The sequence below is a fragment of the Hevea brasiliensis genome, chromosome 1 (genome assembly GCF_030052815.1).
Source record: "Hevea brasiliensis isolate MT/VB/25A 57/8 chromosome 1, ASM3005281v1, whole genome shotgun sequence".
NCBI classification, from domain to species: Eukaryota; Viridiplantae; Streptophyta; class Magnoliopsida; order Malpighiales; family Euphorbiaceae; genus Hevea; species Hevea brasiliensis.
The window spans coordinates 121,834,048-121,855,008 of NC_079493.1; the positions used below are offsets into that span (position 1 = coordinate 121,834,048).

General features: G+C 35.9%; 3 protein-coding genes across 4 annotated transcripts in view; 2 read left to right on the forward strand and 1 right to left on the reverse strand.

Annotated features, from left to right (window-relative positions):
• The window catches only part of LOC110639941 (uncharacterized), a 60,002-nt gene that overhangs the window by 22,605 nt on the left and 16,436 nt on the right, over positions 1-20,961 (reverse strand). The window lies entirely within an intron of this gene.
• On the forward strand, positions 865-2,354 carry LOC110639949 (aquaporin TIP2-1). The gene is made up of 3 exons (XM_021791085.2): positions 865-1,142; positions 1,320-1,570; positions 1,813-2,354. The coding sequence occupies exons 1-3, from the start codon at positions 1,016-1,018 to the stop codon at positions 2,179-2,181; spliced, it is 747 nt and encodes a 248-aa protein (XP_021646777.1). The 5' UTR covers positions 865-1,015; the 3' UTR covers positions 2,182-2,354.
• On the forward strand, positions 13,666-19,610 carry LOC110639945 (tRNAse Z TRZ4, mitochondrial). Of its 2 annotated transcripts, XM_058150073.1 has the most exons (12): positions 13,666-14,132; positions 14,862-14,951; positions 15,391-15,435; positions 15,561-15,615; positions 15,795-15,838; positions 15,955-16,332; positions 16,422-16,690; positions 16,779-16,926; positions 17,032-17,082; positions 17,684-18,054; positions 18,147-18,807; positions 19,262-19,610. In XM_058150073.1, exons 1-12 carry the CDS (start codon positions 13,758-13,760, stop codon positions 19,577-19,579), a joined length of 2,805 nt encoding a protein of 934 aa, XP_058006056.1. In that variant the 5' UTR covers positions 13,666-13,757; the 3' UTR covers positions 19,580-19,610. The 2 variants fall into 2 exon arrangements, with proteins under 2 accessions (XP_058006056.1, XP_058006065.1); XM_058150082.1 differs by lacking the exon at positions 13,666-14,132 and having other exon boundaries at positions 14,862-14,946.

A 20,961-nucleotide genomic window follows, 5' to 3' on the forward strand; every position in this document is an offset into this window, starting at 1 on the left:
GGTGATATAGTGAATTATCAATTTCAACCGTGAAAAAAAGGGGGAAAAAATTAAAGTTGTGGGTTGGCATCACATAAAATTCGCCGATTCTCAACCACAAATCCCTGCCCCATAGAACAATAGAATCACACAATGGATATCCAAATCCCCTTTTCCAAGGGTTGAAAAGGGCAGGAAGGAACAGACAGAAATTTTCAATAAGAAAAAGGCAAAGCAAGATAAATAATTAGGTTAATATCATCACATTATAATCCACTCTGATCGGAATTGGAATTTGATATTTTATTTTTCTGAATACGATTTCGATATCATTGAGTTAAAGTCCTTATTAATAATTATAAGAAAAAAAAATTAAAAAACCATCTGACTCTTCAGGAAAGTTTCTTCCCCATGAAAGCCAAATTCCTTTCCATCCATGTCCATTTAGCCGGCCTCTTCTTAACCTAATCCTAAACTAATTACAATTATATTACCTTAAAAAGCTTCAAATAATCAAATTATATACATAAATATAATCCCTAATTCCCCATTAATGACCAATCCTAGCCACTCATTTTTCAAATCCAGCAAGTTCTAGACCTTTTTTTTAACATGGTCGGTGCCCTTTTGCGGACCAAAGACTAGTCATGCCCCAATCACCTCCTTTTTCTTTGTCATTATCTTCTTCACACTTGCCTCTATCCTTCTGTGGAAGTTGGTAACATGGATGAATCATTGATATGCATCCAGACATTTCTAATAAAGTAAGTTAGTGACAGCTATGATGGCAGAAGAAACTTGATTGGATATGTGCATGTAGACATCTCCATATTCTTTTTATTTATCCCTATATATGTATAAATAAAATATATAATTAATTAGAACAATAACCCACGACTTCATTTAATAATAAAACTATTATGCTCCTATATATGTGACATGTGAAGAGAAAGGCCATTGCCTGGCCCTCTTCTCCACTGAAGAGTTCACTTCCCTCTAAGCTGAGCCAAGTTAAGCTAATCTTCTTTCAAAAATTATGGCCAGAATTGCCTTTGGTCGCTTTGATGATTCTTTTAGTTTAGGCTCTTTTAAAGCCTATCTTGCTGAATTTATCTCAACCTTGCTCTTTGTTTTTGCTGGTGTTGGTTCAGCCATTGCTTACAGTTAGTTCATTTTCTCTCTCTTCGTCTGATCTACCTATCTGGATTATCTAAACTATATTAATTATTAAACCCTTTTTTAGTTACTAATTCTTGATATTATTTAGTATCACAAATCGTACATAGTTATGTTCTTTTTTTTTTCCCCTGACTTCTTTTTCTTTCTTGTCTCTTGTACAGATAAACTGACATATGATGCAGCTCTTGATCCTGCTGGGCTAGTAGCTATTGCTATTTGCCATGGATTTGCTCTCTTTGTTGCAGTAGCCGTGGGAGCCAACATCTCCGGTGGCCATGTTAACCCTGCTGTTACCTTTGGTTTGGCTCTTGGTGGCCAAATCACTATCCTCACTGGCGTCTTTTACTGGATCGCCCAGCTTCTTGGCTCCATCGTTGCCTGCTTCCTTCTCAAATTTGTCACAGGAGGCTTGGTAAGTTCTTCGTCCATGGATACCATCTTTTATATATATGTATATAGAAGTAGTTCATGACTTCCATATCCTATCCTCAGAATATCATTATTTCTTCTTATGCATGTAATCAAGGGTAGTTTTGACATTTTACTTCCTTAATTCGTCCACAAGGATGACAGTAGAAGGTTCTCTGCCAAAGGTTGAAAATTATTTTAACATTTTAATTGAATTGATATGATATTTTTGTTGTTCTCTTTCAGGCAATCCCCACCCACAGCGTAGCAGCTGGAGTTGGAGCCATTGAAGGAGTGGTTATGGAGATAGTCATCACATTTGCTTTGGTATACACGGTGTACGCAACTGCAGCTGACCCCAAGAAAGGTTCCCTTGGCATCATTGCGCCCATTGCCATTGGCTTTATTGTTGGTGCCAATATCCTGGCTGCAGGCCCATTCTCCGGTGGCTCAATGAACCCAGCCCGGTCCTTTGGGCCAGCCGTCGCTAGCGGTGACTTCCACGACAACTGGGTCTACTGGGTCGGGCCGCTTATTGGAGGTGGGGTAGCTGGTCTCATCTATGGAAACTTGTACATCCCTAGCGACCATGCGCCCTTGTCCAGTGAGTATTGAAAGTTTGTGCTTCTAATCCATGACCTTGTAATAAAAAGAAAGGGGGAGATTATGCTCCTCCCTCTTTTCTTTACTGTTCCATTTTGTCTTTGTTGTTGTAAAGCCTTGTTGTGATTAACTTTTGCTTTATGAGAAACCAATTATGCAGACGATGTGCAGCAACTTTTCTATCATGCTCATCTATTTGCTTTTCTGGTTTTGTTTTGTTTTTCTTCTCTGTTTTTCAATAGTGCATTTGAGTTTATGGACAAATTCAAAATGTTATGTTCACATTAGGGCATTTATATTCATATTAAGAAATTAGAAGTTCCATTAAATTATTGATCCAATGATGATATTCATTTTTTTTTAATCAATGTAATTTCAAGGAATTATATGATAATAGTTTATGGTTTTGATGAAAAAATTTATCATACATATAATACTATACTACTAAATGATACATTTATACAATTAAATTAAATTAGTATTAATTTAATGTATTTCAATGAATTATGCTAGTTTAAATCTTTTTACATCAATTTTTTAGGACAAATTTAAAAAAAAATCTCTTTTTTTTATAATTATACACTAAAATACTTTAAACTATTAATTTATTATAATTATATTATACTGTTTATTTTACCGGTAATTCTACCAAGGAAAGTGTCCCCAAAAAATCTCAAATTTTACATTTTTTTATAATTACATCTTAAATTATATTTTAAAAAAATATATCCTGAATTTTGAACTCTACTGCAATTGAACCCTATCATTGTTCTGTTAGATACTAGCAGAAGTATCTTGTCATCACTTCTAACCCCTCAATTTGATACTTATTAAATCTAATTTTTAATGAAAAAAATTCATTTCCAACAAAATGACACCGTTCCCACCAATGATACCAGGGTTCATTTTTACCTCTTTATTCTTTTGTCACTAGCTCCCCTTAATTTCCATATTTCACAAAATTATTCGACACTAATCTTCCACACCTACTCACTCCACTATTATCGACCAATGTGCTTATTCATTCCCTACCACACATTAGAGCATATAACATATTTTTCAATCATACTTTATCATTTCGAAAAATCATCACCTTTATTCATTCCAACTGTACTTTTATGAAAACTCAACCTCACTCCTCGTTAATATTCTCTCTCAACAACTCAATTAGATCCACCTTAATAATACCAAAATTCTTAACCTATTAATTCATTAATTAGGATTTATTTTATTGTAAATTAGATTTAACTAATTTTAATTTGAGAAATGTTTAACTAATTTTAATTTGAGAGAATAGAAGTGATGACTTGTAATAAAATTGTAAAAAAATGTAAAGTTTAGAAATTTTTTAAATATTTTTCCTATTATCAAACATGTTGACGTGACAGAATTATTAAAATTAATGTTAGAATAGATAATAAGGTATAATTATAATAAAATTAATAATTTAGAATATTTTTATTTAAAAAAAGGAAAAAATTTGAGATTTTTTTACACATTTACCCTTTAAATTATAATACATTTTGATTTATTGTCTTGTAAGGCAAACAATGAATTAGTGGAACATATTTTGGAATGGGTAGCAATCATATAAATGATGATAAAAAAATGCCAAGCCCAATTGATTAGCTTGTACTTATTTTTAGTTTTTCACTTAAAATATAAATTTTAATTTATAAATTATTTTAAAAATAGATAATTAATTATTTAATAAAATATTTATAAATACTTAGTTAAATGTGTTTAAAATTATTCAATTTATTAAAAGAATAAAATATATGCAATTAAATGTTATAAGTGTTAAAGTAAAGAGACTAGTGATATTTCAAAAAAATTATTAGAACAATATAGTCCTTATTTTAATTAAAGAATAATTTTAAAACAAGAAAATAAATAAATGAGAAATATTTTATGTCACGACCCAACCTATGGGCCGGACCGGCACTAGGACCTGGGCCAGCCTAAAGCCCCCGAGGCCCGTAGTAAGCCTAACTGTTCATTTACCCAATTCTAAGGCCCATTTGGGCCCAATTTCAAGAAAACAAACGGACATAGTCCGCCATAAAATGGACTTTCCAACGGGGAGTTTTCGACTCACCCGACCTGTAAACACAATAAATACTCAATTGGGGAGCTCAGCTCACCCTCCACATACTCATCATCATAAAAATAAATGGGAGCTCAGCTCCCTCATCCAATCCATCCAACATGCATAGAATATTAAGTTTACAGGTCCAAAAATAATAATTTAGTTTACAGACCCAAATCAAATAAACATTCCTAACACATGCGGAAATTCTAAGATTTAACAAGTTTATACAAGCGGTAATAATTGACTGCGAGGAGAAAGCGAGTTAACCTCAAAAAAAGTATCCTCCTGTGGCCTGTAAAAATTTTTGAACAGGAGTGAGCGTTCGACTCAGAGAGTAAAATATCAATTTTAACCATAATCTCTATAATTATCTAAAACTAATGCACCCTGTAGAGTGAAATGCAACATCAACATCATTTTCACATCATAACATCAAAAAGGTAATTTGGAGCACTCACACACCCTGTAGTATCAATCATAACATATGGAGTGATCCCTATCTGACTCTCTTAAATCCAACTTTGGTGCCGAATTACTCAAGCTCGGACTTCCACTTAATAACCAAATTGAGGGTCCCAGCGAATTACTCAAGCCGTGACTACCCCTCGAAGGATCGGGTCCCAACGAATTACTCAAGCCGTGACTACCCCGTCCTATCCATAGTCCACACCACATCACACGCACGCCAACGCACGCACACTGCTCCAAATTATCACAACAACATCATGGCACTTACTTGATTATCATGCATCATAAATCGTGCCTAGAGTTTAACTACATAAATATATGCATATAAGTGATGCATGGGCATGCTGAACATATAATAATATCGAAATTACAATTAAAATTAATATTTTACTCACAGACTTGACGACAAATTACTGTGGCGGCTGGGCGGAGGAAGAAGGCTGTCCCGGATCACCTGACAATTTTATTACAATCATTTAATAAATTTGACTCAATACAAACAAAGAAAAAGACCAATACGTCCTAAGTCGTAGAAAATCCGCAGAGTCTCCCCTATACCTAGGACCTACCCAACCTGCAAAAGGGCTTAAAACACACTTCTATACTCACAATCCATATATCCACAACTCAATCACATCACACAGCCCCTCCTGGGCCCATCAAATCAATCATCCATCACAATATGTAAAATTTCAATTTAGTCCTTATAATTGATCATTTTTGCAAAAACTGCCCAAATAAGCTCTAAAAATTCTAATACTTTGCCATGGTCCTTAGCAATATTACTAAGCTATTGCAAAAGAATCATAATTGTCTAAGATACCAAGAATATTTTACGGATTTATAATCCTATTTAATAACTAGAAAATTACGTAAAAAAAAGGTTCGGTTTTACCTTTCCCGATTCCGACTTCGGGAACGCGCTGGGGATGCCTGACAATGGTGGGGTAGCCAAAACCTCGATCCAATTCGGAGACTTTTCCGGTAGCTAGTCTGTCTGGCCGGAAATTCACAGATCCGGACAACTGTCAAATTTTCGCGAATTGAGGATACCTACACGAAGCCCAATAATAATATATAAAATCAGGGGTGTTACATTCTCCCCCCCTTACAGAAAATTCGTCCTCGAATTTTACACAAGGCAGAATAAAGTACATGATTGCACATTGAACAGATAAGGGTACTTGCTACGCATGTCCCGTTTTGACTCCCAGGTGCACTCTTCCACTGACTGGCTCCTCCACAAAACTTTAACCATAGGGATCTGTTTTGATCTCAGCACCACTTGGTGGTCCACTATGGCTACAGGTTGCTCCTCAAATGTCAAGTTTTCTTTTAGCTCTATTACATCCGGCTGTAGTACATGAGAAGGATCTGGAATGTATTTCCTGAGCATGGAGATGTAAAACACGGGATGAACGTGAGAGAGGTTGGGTGGTAGCTCCAACCGGTAGGCAACTGCTCCAACTCTATCAGTAACCTCAAAAGGTCCAATATACCGAGGTGCCAACTTGCCCTTCTTTCCAAATCTCATGACTCCCTTCATTGGAGAAACCTTCAGGAATACATAGTCGCCATCGCAAACTCCACATCCCTCCGTCTGGGTCCGCATAACTCTTACGCCATCTTGAAAGTTTTGATCGTTCCTCGATTAAAGGAACTACCTCAAGTGTCCGCACTAGGTCTACATCATGCACCTTCGCTTCCCCATTTCCGCCCAACACAGAGAGACCTACACTTTCTTCCATATAGTGCCTCATGGGTGGCATCCCTATCTTTGGAGTGATAACTGTTGTTGTAGGCAAACTCCACCAAAGCTAGCTGCTCATCCCATTGACCTCCAAAATCCAAAACACTCATGCGAAGCATGTCTTCCAGTGTTTGGATTGTCCTTTCAATTCCGTCTGTCTGAGGGTGGAAAGCCGTTCTGAAGTTCAACTGTGTGCCAAGTGCCTCTCGCAACTTTCTCCAATATCGACAAGTGAACTGGGGCCCTCTGTCAGATATTATGGAAGCAGGAACTCCATGCAATCTGACTATTTCTCGAGTGTAGAGTCGGGTATACTGTGCAACAGAATACGTGATCTTCACTGGCAAAAAGTGAGCTGATTTAGTTAAGCGGTCTACAATTACCCATATTGAATCATATCCTCGCGTGGTACGAGGCAACCCAGTCACAAAATCCATAGTAATCATTTCCCACTTCCATTCTGGGATAGGGAGCTCTTGCAGCTTCCCTGACGGTCTCTGGTGTTCAAACTTCACCTTCTGACAAGTCAAGCACTTGGACACAAAGTCTGCTATGTCTCTCTTCATGCCATTCCACCAGTAGCTATCTTTCACATCATGATACATTTTGGTGGAACCTGGGTGGACACTGTAAAGTGTGTAGTGTGCCTCTCGCATGATTTTATTCCTGAGGTTGTCCACATCGGGCACACATATCCTAGAACCATGCACTAGGGCGCCATCATTGGCAAATCCAAACTCACCACCTTCACCTTGCTGTACTCTTTCTATGATCTTCATCAATTGTTGGTCTCTGTGTTGGGAAACTCTAACTCTGTCCCTCAAGTCTGGCCTCACTGAAAAGTGAGCCAACAATACCCCCTCATCTGAAAGATCTAGGATTAAACCTTGATCCATCAACTCATGTACTTCCTGAATCAACGGTCTCTTCTCTGCTGAAATGTGCGCCAAACTGCCAGAAGATTTCCTGCTCAAAGCATCTGCTACAACATTGGCCTTCCTATGGTGGTACTGGATGGTGCAATCATAGTCTTTCAGAAGCTCCATCCATCTCCTCTGTCTCAAGTTTAAATTCCTCTGTTGGAAGATGTACTTTAAACTCTTATGGTCGGTGTATATCTCGCACACTTCACCATACAGATAGTGTCTCCAGATTTTCAGTGCAAAGACTACAGCCGCCATTTCCAAATCATGGGTGGGGTAGTTCTGCTCATGCCTCTTCAGCTGCCTTGAAGCATAAGCCACTACCTTTCCATTCTGCATCAAAACACACCCAAGGCCAACTCTGGAGGCGTCACAATACACGGTGTATCCTTCACCACTCACAGGTAGTGCCAACACAGGGGCAGTGGTTAGACACTCCTTATCCTCATCATTATAACTGACTCTATCGAGCTCTCTTCCTGTCCTTTGCATCTTATCCACTTCCCTTTTCCTATTTTTGGTATTGTTGGTATCCTTTCAATCTGCTGTACTTATTCCTTAATTTTAGTCCTATCTCATCCTTACACCTTTTCCTTCAAAGATGTCTATCCCATCATCAACTTTAACTTTCTTTTTATTTCTTAGTCTTATCTTGATTACTAGTTTCATTACTTCAAGAATTCTAACCCTATGATTTACTCCTACCAGCACATTCTTCACCTTATGTAACACTTATAATTACCCATAGAAAATTTTTCTTGTATCACCTTTTTTCCAACTTAACTATCAGAACATTATCATTCCCTACCAGCCTTAGTAGGAAATTGCTTATCATGGATGAATATGAGCCCCATAAACTATAAGTTCCATCTGAACTAACACGGCTGTAGGAAATATGTGTCATGCCTTAATTCCAAACAAGATACTTCACGTGTTCATTCTCCTTAATATAATCATATATCGCCCATAGCTTTCTAAACTTCAACCTCAAATTACCCATCAAAGAACAATTTCATCTATTGAAACTCATCCATAAATAGTACTTCATCTAGCTCATAGTTTAAAACAGTCGCAAGCCTTAGTAGCTAACTCAATTTAACTCCTGTCATTACTCTGATCGTCCTTTCATACTTAACACTAGGTATGCACTTACTGTCATTCTCATATCAGGAAATTATGTATGAATTTGTGCCTACCAAACTCTCAATAACTAGGTCTCCTTGTCTCAGTTTCTGTTCCTTATATAACCTTCTAGAACCAAAAGCACAAGCTAAACTTGAAAAGAAAGAAAATATCCTCTTATATTCAACTACGCCCGATTGTCCATATAATAATGTTTAACCTATGTTTCTTAGTCTTTCTCTTCAAATTTCATCATCTCCTAGCACAATTGTGCTCTACCTATAAGGTATCATCTGCATGAACCCTTTACTGTACCATCGTCCTTCCTGCCATAATATTTATTTTTTTTTTTTAATTTATTAACTTTACTTATACTCGACCTATGATTCATATCTATCATCGTTTATATTGTGCCCTTAACTTTTGTTGATTCCTGAAAGATTTCTCTCACTAATAAATTCTTCCAACACTAATTCCACCCTTATCTAGGGTCATTAATTTGATCCTTGAACTTTCTAGTGATTTATAACCATCCAGACTTATCACTTTTCGTTCTACCCCTACTATTGTCCTGTCGTTATTGCTTCACTACAAAGTGATTCTGTTGATCACACTAAAAATGTTTGCCTGACATTCATAACGAACCTCTAACTACCTTCTCACTATCTCAAAAGTCTAACCTAAAACCTATGTGTCATTATCTATCATTCTTTTCCTCTCATCATACCTATTTGATCCCTTAGACTGACTTTTATTCAACTTACTGCTTACTAACTTCTCTTTCTCTACCTATTTAGGTAGTCCGCAATACCATCGCACACCTTCTAACATTTACTCATTATTATTGTATTCCATACCTCCATCACTATTCTTGCTAATATGGTCCCATTTTGGGTTCTCCATCCTTGTCATTCACCTTGCCAAGAATAACACTTAGCCTACCCTATATCTTAACTTTGTTCCTTTTATTATGCGCTCTTCAGGTTGTCCTTCCGTTTATCTCCTTTGTCTTACCCAAAATAGAACTTAACTATTCTATCCCTGGTTCCATTCTTCTTCCTAACATGACAGCTGTACCTGCAAACTATATCTTTCAGAGTTTCTACCACGTTATCACATGTCTATGCTACTCAGATTTGGTCCTTTGACCACTCTAGCTAGTACTTCCACTAGCATTTAGATTATATTGCATCTGCAATCAATTGTCCAAACTTTCATTCTGCACTTTCTCTATCCATTGGCCTTCTATAATTTATCTTTGCTAATTTATTACTCTTGACACTATTATAATTAGATTATACTATTGTTTTGAATAATTTGAAATTAGAAAGGAACTCAGCAAATTACAGTCATACTTTTATTGTATGATCTCTATTCTTATCCTTTAGCTTACATAATACCCTTACTACCTCGAGAACTAATTTTGCAGTAATTTTATTATTATTATTATTATTATTATTATTATTATTATTATTATTATTATTATTATTATTATTATTATTATTATTATTATTTTCCATGTTTACTCAACTAGCCCAAAACTTAAGATTCCGGGCACCCAAACCTGTCATCCAATTCAAAGGATTTACATCCATCATGATCTGATTATATATGATTCCTATAATGGAACTTGTATCCTCTCCAGGATACCCGAGCCAACTACTCTCTACCACACTCTACAGTCCCATCTGGGACACTATTTTATTGGTCACCATTATTAGTAATAACTTTCGATCCCTTCTGAAAAGATAGGACTATACCATAACTTGCTGCAACAAAGGTACTACATTTACCACCTTGCCCAAAACCATGTCAAATTAATGTCTCATTTATTATATCATAGCTCCGTAAATCATCAATTCATAGTTTCGACCTTCCCTAGGTAGTAGGGTTGTACTTTATTCCATACTGATACACACAAAGTATACTATTCTCACTCTATAGGTGTCACCTTTACTTTGCAACTAGTCCAAACCTGCAGTCCGATGGCAACTCTCATCAGTAACTCTAGCTCATGCTAGGTAATCGAGTCACTGACTCTAGTTACCACCCAACTGTGACCTTTTGATATTCTAGCTCTAGGCTCTTAACCAGGAGTTCCCAACTCCTCTGCAGATATAAAACTCTGTTCTGGTACTACTGTACCAAAACAGAGACTGCCTGCAACATCCTCATCATAAGCACTACAGGGAAGTACGCAGCTCTACACAATAATCTCATGTCGATCGTGTCTGCAGCTACAGAGCGGACATCGAGAACATTGTATAGTTACTACGATACGCCCCGGCTGGACTAGGTCTCCTAATTTCTTATCTCTCCCGAATCTTCTATTATCACAAACTTATTCGATTGGGTCATCTACCGATGACCGCAGAGTGGTATCCTCATCCTTATCTAGGGCAACTGTACTTTTAAGACTCACTTTTATGTACTCGTGTCTTACACGAAATGGGCACACCATTTAAACCCATACAGACAAAAATATAACATTTCTTGGAGTACGTATCCTCATGATAGACCTCACATGTCTACTAACTCTATTTCACATTTCTGTGTACTCCACGAAAATCAAGACACTAATCGAGGTAATCTTATATTTCAGAGATATAACGTAGAATCTAGAAACAAAGAATTACAGGAAAAGACGAAATGTAATCCTATACTCCGCATGTGACTCCTAGTAGACTATTCCCAACACTTAGATAATTTTTCCTATGAATGGAGCCTAAGCTCGATACCACATCATCACGATCCAACCTATGGGCGGACCAAGACTAGGACTGGGCCAGCCTAAAGACCCCGAGGCCCGTAGTAAGACTTAACTGTTCATTTACCTAATTCTAAGGCCCATATGGGCCCAATATCAAGAAACACACGGACAGAGTCCTGCCATACAATGGACTTTCCAACGGGAGTTTTCGACTCACTCGACTGTAAACACAACAAATACCCAATTGGGGAGCTCAGCTCACCCTCCACATACTCATCAGCATAAAAAAAAATAAATGGGAGCTCAGCTCCCTCATCCAATCCATCCAACATGCATAGAATATTAAGCTTACAGTTCCAAAAATAATCATTTAGTTTACAGACCCAAAACAAATAAACATTCCTAACACATGCTGAAATTCTAAGATTTAACAAGTTTATACAAACAGTAATAATTGACCTGCGAGGGAGAAAGCAGTTTAACCTCAAAAAGTATCCTCCTGTGGCTGTAAAAATTTTTGAACAGAGTGAGCGTTCGACTCAGAGAGTAAAATATCAATTTTAACCATAATCTCTATAACTATCTAAAACTAATGCACCTGTAGAGTGAAATGCAACATCAACATCATTTTCACATCATAACATCAAAAGGTAATTTGGAGCACTCACACACTGTAGTATCAATCATAACATATGGGAGCCGATCCTATACTGACTCTCTTAAATCCAACTCGGTGCCGAATTACTCAAGCTCGGACTTCCACTTAATAACCAAATCGAGGGTCCCAGCGAATTACTCAAGCCGTGACTACCCCTCGAAGGATCGGGTCCCAGCGAATTACTCAAGCCGTGACTACCCCGTCCTATCCATAGTCCACACCACATCACACGCACGCCAACGCACGCACACTGCTCCAAATTACCACAACAACATCATGGCACTTTAACAGTTATCATGCATCATAAATCGTGCCTAGAGTTTAACTACATAAATATATGCATATAAGTGATGCATGGGCATGCTGAACATATAATAATATCGAAATTACAATTAAAATTAATATTTTACTCACAGACTTGACGACAAATTACTGTGGTGGCTGGGCGGAGGAAGAAGGCTGTCCCGGATCACCTGACAATTTTATTACAATCATTTAATAAATTTGACTCAATACAAATAAAGAAAAAGACCAATACGTCCTAAGTCGTGCCGAAAATCCGGCAGAGTCTCCCCTATACCTAGGACCTACCCAACCTGCAAAAGGGCTTAAAACACACTTCTATACTCACAATCCATATATCCACAACTCAATCACATCACACAGCCCCTCCTGGGCCCATCAAATCAATCATCCATCACAATATGTAAAATTTCAATTTAGTCCTTATAATTGACCATTTTTGCAAAAACTGCCCAAATAAGCTCTAAAAATTCTAATACTTTGCCCCGCGGTCCTTAGCAATATTACTAAGCTATTGCAAAAAGAATCATAATTTTCTAAGCTACCACGAATATTTTACGGATTTTTAATCCTATTTAAGCACTAGAAAATTACGTAAAAACAAGGTTCGGGTTTACCTTTGCCGATTCCGACTTCGGGAACGCGCTCGGGATGCCTGACAATGGTGGGGTAGCCAAAACCTCGATCCAATTCGGAAACTTTTCCGGTAGCTAGTCTGTCTGGCTGGAAATTCACAGATCCGGACAACTGTCAAATTTTCGCGAATTGAGGATACCTACACGAAGCCCAATAATAATATATAAAATCAGGGGTGTTACATTTTACTTATAATTTTTTTATATATTTTAAGTTTTTTTTTAAAACTTGTAAACTAAATTAAACACTAATTTATTTATAATCTTTTATTTTTTAAATCAAATTAAGAAAATATTTAATTTGACTACTTTTTTTTTAATTTTAACTTAAAATATATGTTTTTAACTTATAACTTAATTTAAAATAAGTAGTTAAATGATCAATATAATTATTTAATTCAAATGTATTAAAAATAATTTTATTTATTAAAATGACTATAAAAAATATATAATCAAATGTTGTGGTTGTCAAAATAAAAATAATATTATTTTTTTTTAATTATTAAAATTATATAATTAATAAAAAATAATTTTAAAATAAAAAACTTATTTTAAGTAATTTTTCTTAACTTATTAAAGTAAAAATATCAATAATCTACTTTTTCACCTTTCTTACTTACAGGAAATTTTATCAACATATAAATCAATTCAAACATTATTAATCCACTTACAATTTTTTATTCATAAATAAATAAAATTGACTAATTAAATTAAACACTTTTTATTTTTTTATTATTAATAAATTTATAACATGTTATAAGAAATTAATATATATATATATATGTGTGTGTGTGTGTGTGTGTGTGTGTGTGTATACACATTCACGCAATGCGTGGTTGCCTCTTTCTTTCCCTGCCACCCATCTAAAGCCCTTGCAAAATCGCCCTTACAAAATCTTCCACTAACAAGGGATCACGTAACACCCAAATGCTCCAAACCTCAAATCTGCGCCTCCTCTTCTCTCCTCTAAAGCCCTTTCTGCCTTTCTCTTTCTCTAAACCCAAGCCTTACTCTCTCTTCACCATCTTCTCTTCTTCTTCTTCTTCTTCTAGACGACACCCTACCACGCCTAGCCACCAGTCTCGTAATTTTAGAAGCAGAAGTAATAGTACTTTTAGTAGAGAGACTAATAGCAAGAGTAGAGAAAGGGACAAAGGTCTTCCAATGGAAGAGAGTGGTAATGAAACTTTTGGGTTTAATAAAAGAAAGGCTGAGGGCAGAGATAAAAGTGATAAGCCCAAAAGGAATCTCCAGTTGAAAGTTCGGAAGCTTAATCCTACCAATACAATCTCTTACTTGCAGGTAATTTTAATTTTAATTTTTTTGGTTGGAAATGGTTCTTGTTTCTGTTTCTGGGCTTAAGAGGTCTCAGAGAGACGAATTCGATTGAAGATAAGAGTCATATGTCAGTTGCATTGGGCATTTGGCATTTGAATTGTATTTGTTTAACCTGTTGATTTTCAAATTGCATTTGAAATGTAATTGAAGAATTGGGCTGAGAAATTCTTAATGATAGGTGCATAACGTTCATTTTCCCCAAAAAATTACTGCACTTTTGTATTTGTATAGGAGATGGTGTTCTTTTTTTCAGCTCATGGGTTTGATAAAAAGATTTTTCCAGGATACGTTCCATTAGTCAGTGAACTGTAATTGATTTTATTTAACTTGTGTTTTTATGGTGGAATTTGAAATGTGAGATTTGAATTTGATAAATCGTTTATGTTTTGTTCAATTGATTAAAGTCGTGATTATATATTAGGCATCTTATTTGAACGTGGATTTGAAATAATTTTTTCTTATAAAATTGTGTTATTTCAAATCCACTCTAAAAAGTTCTTAATAAGTGAAATGAAATGATAATATTTGAAATCCACAATTTATCAATAATTTATAATAAAATTAAATCCAAATCCCTTATGTCAAATTTTAGTATGCATTTGGTTATTTGAAGTTGATTGTTGAATTTCTAGTGCATATATTTAGTTATAGCTTCAAATTTCGTGATATTGTTTGTATTCCTATGTTTTCCAGATTCTGGGGACTGGAATGGATACTCAGGATACTTCACCTTCAATCTTGTTCTTCTTTGACAAGCAAAGATTCATTTTTAATGCTGGTGAGGTAATCATACAGTGGTAGTAATGTTAGACATCCTTCTGTAATTCGGGATACTTCTTTTACTCGTTGGGTTAGAAATTGAACTTATTTTATCTGTATTATGCGTGGCTTAATCATAGTTATTAAAGAGGAACAGCTTCTATGCTTTGGATTCTTTTGTCTTTCTGTGATTTACACTTTATAGTTAGAAGATGGTTGAAAGTTTAAGCATACTAGTGATGCCTGTATACTAAAATTGAGCCCTTTCAGGTAATTCTATAACTAGCATACTAGTGATGCCTGTATACTTTAAGCAATAAACTGACAAGACAAGCATCCTCATATGGCGATTTCTCATAGTAGATGTTCTTGCCATCAAGGGCTTAAGTCTGCAATATATCCTGCATGGTAAATGGACACCAAAATCTATTTTGTTCACTAATCTAGGTACTACCTCATGCAGGGATTGCAGCGATTCTGCACAGAGCATAAGATTAAGCTATCAAAGGTGTGAGATATTTTCTAAAACAGAAAAACACAAACACATGCACACACATTCATGCATCCACATTCATATGCTAATGATTCTTCCTAATGTGGAACAAATATTTGGGCTCTGTTAACATTTTTCAGATAGGTCATGTATTTCTCTCTCGAGTGTGCTCAGAGACAGCTGGTGGCATTCCAGGTTTGTATCTTTATAGATTAAATAGGATGTCATGCTTACAATTTTTTTTCTTATAACCACAAAATCTTGTAATATCGCGATGTTTTGTTGTCTTTGAGCATAATTATTTACTGATATTTGGATGGTTGTGAAATAAGTGTGAGAACCGTGAATTTCTGGATATTCACTTTGCCTGACAGGTTTGTTGTTGACTTTGGCTGGCATGGGGGAAGAAGGAATGTCAGTGAGTCTCAAATTGATTTTTTTTTTTTTAATCCTATCTACCTGATAATTTATTCCTAAATTGATAATTGTGATGCTACTTGTCGACTAAAAAGTGTAGTTTTTGCTGTCATGAAGGTCAACGTATGGGGCCCTTCAGATCTTCAGTATTTGGTTGATGCAATGAAATCTTTCATTCCTCATGCTGCCATGGTTCATACAACCAGTTTTGGTTCTGATGCCACTGCTCAGCTTGGTGCAAGTAACTTCACAGATCCAATTAACCTTGTTGACAATGAGGTTGTCAAAATATCAGCCATTCTCCTACGACCAAGCTGCTCAGAAGGATCTGCAGGAAAGCCTGGTGATATGTCTGTGATATATCTTTGTGAATTGCCTGATATTGTGGGGAAGTTTGACCCTGAAAAAGCAAAAGCTCTTGGTCTGAAACCTGGGCCAAAATATGGTGAACTGCAATCAGGGAAATCGGTGAAGTCAGATCACCAGAATATTGTGGTGGGTTCTAAAGTCAATAAAACCTGTGGTTTTGCTCTTGTAGTGTTACCCATCTGAGTGTTGAAACATTTGTTTATTGTATTTTGCAGGTTCATCCAAGTGATGTAATGGGTCCATCAATTCCTGGTCCGATTGTATTTCTTGTTGACTGCCCAACAGAATCTCACATGCAGGAATTATTGTCGATACAATCCCTTCATAGTTACTATGCAGATTACTTGGTTAGCTCACCAGAGAATGTGAAAACGGTGACTTGTATCATTCATTTAAGTCCTCCTTCTGTAATAAGCAGTCCCAATTACCAGAACTGGATGAAGAATTTTGGTTCAGCCCAGCACATTATGGCTAGACATGAAATGTAAGTGGCTTTCTATCTGTTCTTCTTCCAAATGAATGATGGTATTTGTCTTACTTGATGGAGCCTTGGGTACTTGTGTTCTTTGCAGGAAGAATGTGGAAATTCCCATTCTTAAATCCAGTGCCAGAATTGCTGCAAGGCTTAATTACCTATGCCCTCAGTTCTTTCCAGCTCCAGGTTTTTGGTCACTTAAGCAGGTTAACAGCTCAAAAGTAGACTCCAGTTTTTCAGGCAAGGTTTGTTGAACATCCTCAGAGGGCATTTCTGGATTCTTTAGATGCGATGGCTATTTTTTGAAAGCTCAGGGCAACTAAAGTGTTGATTTTTTTTCCTTCTATCAGGATTGTGTCTCAAAGTTTCCTGAAAGCATATCAGCTGAAAATCTTCTTAAGGTATGCAAAATGTCCCTTTTTTTTTTCTTTTTTTTTTGACCATTTTCAGTGCCTAGCTACTTGAGAATGAAATTCACCTTTTTTATCACCTTCTCTGCTTGATCAAATATTTCCTGTTCTTCTCAGAGTGTCTCTTGTGACTTTCCTGTTATGAAACTTTATGATAAAATATTTCTCTAAGTGTCATCAGAACTGATTTTTATTTCCTTATTCAATGTTACTAATTTGATATATGTCATTTTCTTTCGTTATCAAGCTTAATTGAGTGGTTAACTATCATTATGTGTTATTTTTTATGCAAATGCTGCTTTCATTATTTCTGTTATAAACCCCCTGAAATTCAATAATATTATCCTCCTTTCCTGAAATTTTTAGTCCTTTTTTGGTTTTCCAATACATGAGGAGATATTAATTAATTATTTTTTTTCCTTTAGTATGCATTAATGCCAATGTCTGGGTTGTTTTCCTATTTCCCAGGCTATCATTTGGCTGTTCAACATCATGAAATGTTTTGCAATTACTTTAGAATGTCATAATTTGGTGCATGTGCATGTACACTTCCATTAAATAACTTTTTTTTTTCTAACTTAATGTTGAACAGTTCACTTTACGTCCTCATGCTCATCTTGGATTGGATAAATCCAGTATTCCAAGTTTGATGGCTCCCTCAGCAGTCATTCAAGAGTTAGTGACAGAGATTCCAGAAATTGTTGGTGCTGCCCAACATGTTCGTCAGTTGTTGCTTGGATCAGCAGAAACGAAAGGAGACATGACCCTTGTGCAAGACAAATATGCTGTTCCTAGTTGTTTGGAAGACATAAGGAGAGATGACCTGGAGATTGTGCTTCTGGGGACTGGTTCATCCCAACCTTCTAAGTACCGAAATGTTAGTTCTGTCTATATTAATCTCTTCTCTAAAGGAGGTTTGCTCCTAGACTGTGGGGAAGGAACACTTGGACAACTGAAAAGAAGGTAATGTAATTCAAAACTATGATGAAAATGCTGTTCTTATTATCAGCATTATTGTTCCCTTTAGAAGTGTAATGATTGGCAACTGAAAACAGGTTTGGTGTGGAGGGTGCTGATTTGGTTGTAAGAAATCTGAAGTGTATTTGGATTTCTCATATTCATGCTGATCACCATACAGGATTAGCGAGGATACTTGCTCTGCGACGTGATTTGTTGAAGGGCGTGGCCCATGAGCCATTAGCTGTTATTGGGCCAAGGCAGCTTAAGAGATTTCTAGATGCATATCAAAGACTGGAGGACCTAGATATGCAGTTCCTTGATTGTAGGAGTACTTCTCTAGCTTCCTGGGAAGCTTCTGAGGGAAATAGTGAGTATAAGCATCACTCAGCTTCAGGAAGTCCAAATAATCTTGAGGATGTAAACAAACCTGCAATGAATACTGAGTCAACTCTGTTTGCCAGAGGTAGCCGTATGCAGAGCTATTGGAAGAGACCAGGCAATCCAGTTGACAATGCCATGAATTTTGCAGTTCTTAAGGGTTTGAAGAAAGTGCTTAATGAAGCAGGATTGGAGGCATTGATTAGTTTCCCTGTTGTGCATTGTCCTCAGGCATTTGGCATTGTGCTAAAGGCAGCAGAAAGAATCAATTCTGTTGGAAAAATGATACCAGGGTGGAAGATTGGGTACTCGGGTGACACTAGGCCCTGTCCAGAACTGGTAGAAGCATCTCGTGGAGCAACAGTCCTTATACACGAGGCAAGTAATGAAATTCTATTGTATTTAATTAGTCATCTTTTTGAGAAAGCTCGTGCAATATCTTAAAATTCTATTGGTTTGAGTTGTACATCGATCTGCAACTGGTAAATGGTGACAACAAAGCTTTCATTGTGTGGGTTTTCTCTCTGATGGAGCCCTGCTTGCATATACATTAAGAAACTTCAAGTCAGATGTCAGAATATGTTTCTGATTCAGTGGTCATATAATCGCCACTTTAAAGTCATGCATTAACATATATTCCAAGTGAATATAGTTAAAAAGACATATTCTTTAAAGGTCTAGTTGGCCTATTCAGCTTGGTGGAGTGCTATACACATATGGAGAGAGAGAGAGAGAGAGAGAGAGAGAGAGAGAGAGAGAGCATGAACTAGAAATATTGTTCAGGGGAAAGAAAATAAGGTAGTGCGATTGAATGTTTTTGGGTGTCTTGCAGGCGACTTTTGAGGATGACTTGGTAGAAGAAGCTGTAGCTAGAAACCACAGCACAACAAAGGAAGCCATAGAAGTAGGAGACTCTGCTGGTGTATATCGTATCATCCTGACCCACTTCAGCCAGAGATACCCAAAAATACCTGTTTTTGATGAGACACACATGCACAAAACCTGCATTGCATTTGATATGATGAGTATTAACATAGCAGATTTGCCTGTGCTTCCTGAAGTACTTCCATACCTTAAATTGCTTTTCAAAAATGAGATGATAGTTGATGAATTAGATGATGTTGCAGATACTGTGAGTGAAGTTTCTTGATTAATTTATTGGATATATTCATATTTGGCCAGTTTGTTTTCTATTAATTTATTTACAACTTTTAGTTTTGACCAATTTATAAGAAAAATAATCCAAACATTGCATGTACAGGGTGAAAGTGGTGAGAAAGTGAAAGTTAGAATTTCTGTTCAAATTAATATGCATGGTTGAATTCATTTAATTAATGGGTAGCCATTAATATTGAAACACTAAATGGCTGGGAGGGTATTTGGCTTAATTACTTACTTTTATTTTTTAAGTAAAATATATTTTTTAACTTATAAGTTAATTTAAAAATAAGTAATTAATTATTTAGTAAATGGACAAGTGTTTAAAAGTAATTTAATTTGTTAAAAGGTGAAAGGCTTATTTTAATTCCCGAAGTATTTTTAAATAGTCCATTAAGCCCCTTAACAAAATTTGAAGTATTTTCAAATAGTCAATTAAGCCCCTTAACAAAATTTGGAGTTAATTGGGCCCTTTATATTTTTAAATAAGCTATATAAGCTCCAAAAGTATTGATGAAAGATAAGGATATTAAAGAAGAATGGAGAAATTATTTTAATAATCTCTTTAATAATAGTCAAAATGGTAATAGTATGAATATAGACTATAAAATAATAAAAAAGAATGTGAATTATACTAGAAGGATTAAGAGAATGAAAGTGGGTAAAGCCTGTGGACCCGATGGAATACCAATTGAAGTGTGTAAGTGTTTGGGAGATATGAGAGTGGCATAGTTAACTAAATTATTTAATAAGATTTTAAACTTAAAGAAAATGCATGATGAGTGGAAAAAGAATATTTTAATACCTATTTTTAAAAATAAGGGAGACATATAGAGTTGCTCGAACTATAGGGGAATTAAACTCATGAGCCATACTACAAAGTTGTGGAGCATCGACTACGTTATGATACTTCTATCTCTCTCAATCAATTTGGCTTCATGCCCAGTCGTTCAACTATGGAAGCGATATTTCTTATTAGAAGCTTGATGAAGAAATATAGAGATGTGAAGAAAGATCTACACATGGTTTTTATTGATTTGGAGAAAGTTTATGATAGTGTTCCAAGAGATGTTTTATGGAGTGTGTTAGAATAAAAAATGGTATGTATTAGGTACGTACAAAAGATATGTATTAAGGAGCAACTACTATTGTGCGTACAATGGGAGGGGACACAAGAGATTTTCTAATCTCAATTGTATTACACCAAAGATCAGCTATAAGCCCTTACCTTTTTACATTAGTTTTAGATGAATTGACGAAACATATACAAGAGAGTATTCCTTGGTGCATGATGTTTGCGGATGATATAGATGAAACGCGAGAAGGAGTCAATAGAAAGTTAAAGCTTTGGAGAAGTACTCTAGAGTTAAAGGG

Excerpts from the sequence above, each read along its gene's own strand:
- LOC110639945 (XM_058150073.1), top strand. The coding sequence starts at position 13,758 with ATGCTCCAAACCTCAAATCTGCGCCTCCTCTTCTCTCCTCTAAAGCCC. Across the intron at positions 16,333-16,421 it reads CAGATCACCAGAATATTGTG|GTTCATCCAAGTGATGTAAT; the intron begins GTGGGTTCTAAA and ends TGTATTTTGCAG. Across the intron at positions 16,927-17,031 it reads ACTCCAGTTTTTCAGGCAAG|GATTGTGTCTCAAAGTTTCC; the intron begins GTTTGTTGAACA and ends TCCTTCTATCAG.
- LOC110639949 (XM_021791085.2), top strand. The coding sequence starts at position 1,016 with ATGGCCAGAATTGCCTTTGGTCGCTTTGATGATTCTTTTAGTTTAGGC. Across the intron at positions 1,143-1,319 it reads TGGTTCAGCCATTGCTTACA|ATAAACTGACATATGATGCA; the intron begins GTTAGTTCATTT and ends TCTCTTGTACAG. Across the intron at positions 1,571-1,812 it reads AATTTGTCACAGGAGGCTTG|GCAATCCCCACCCACAGCGT; the intron begins GTAAGTTCTTCG and ends GTTCTCTTTCAG.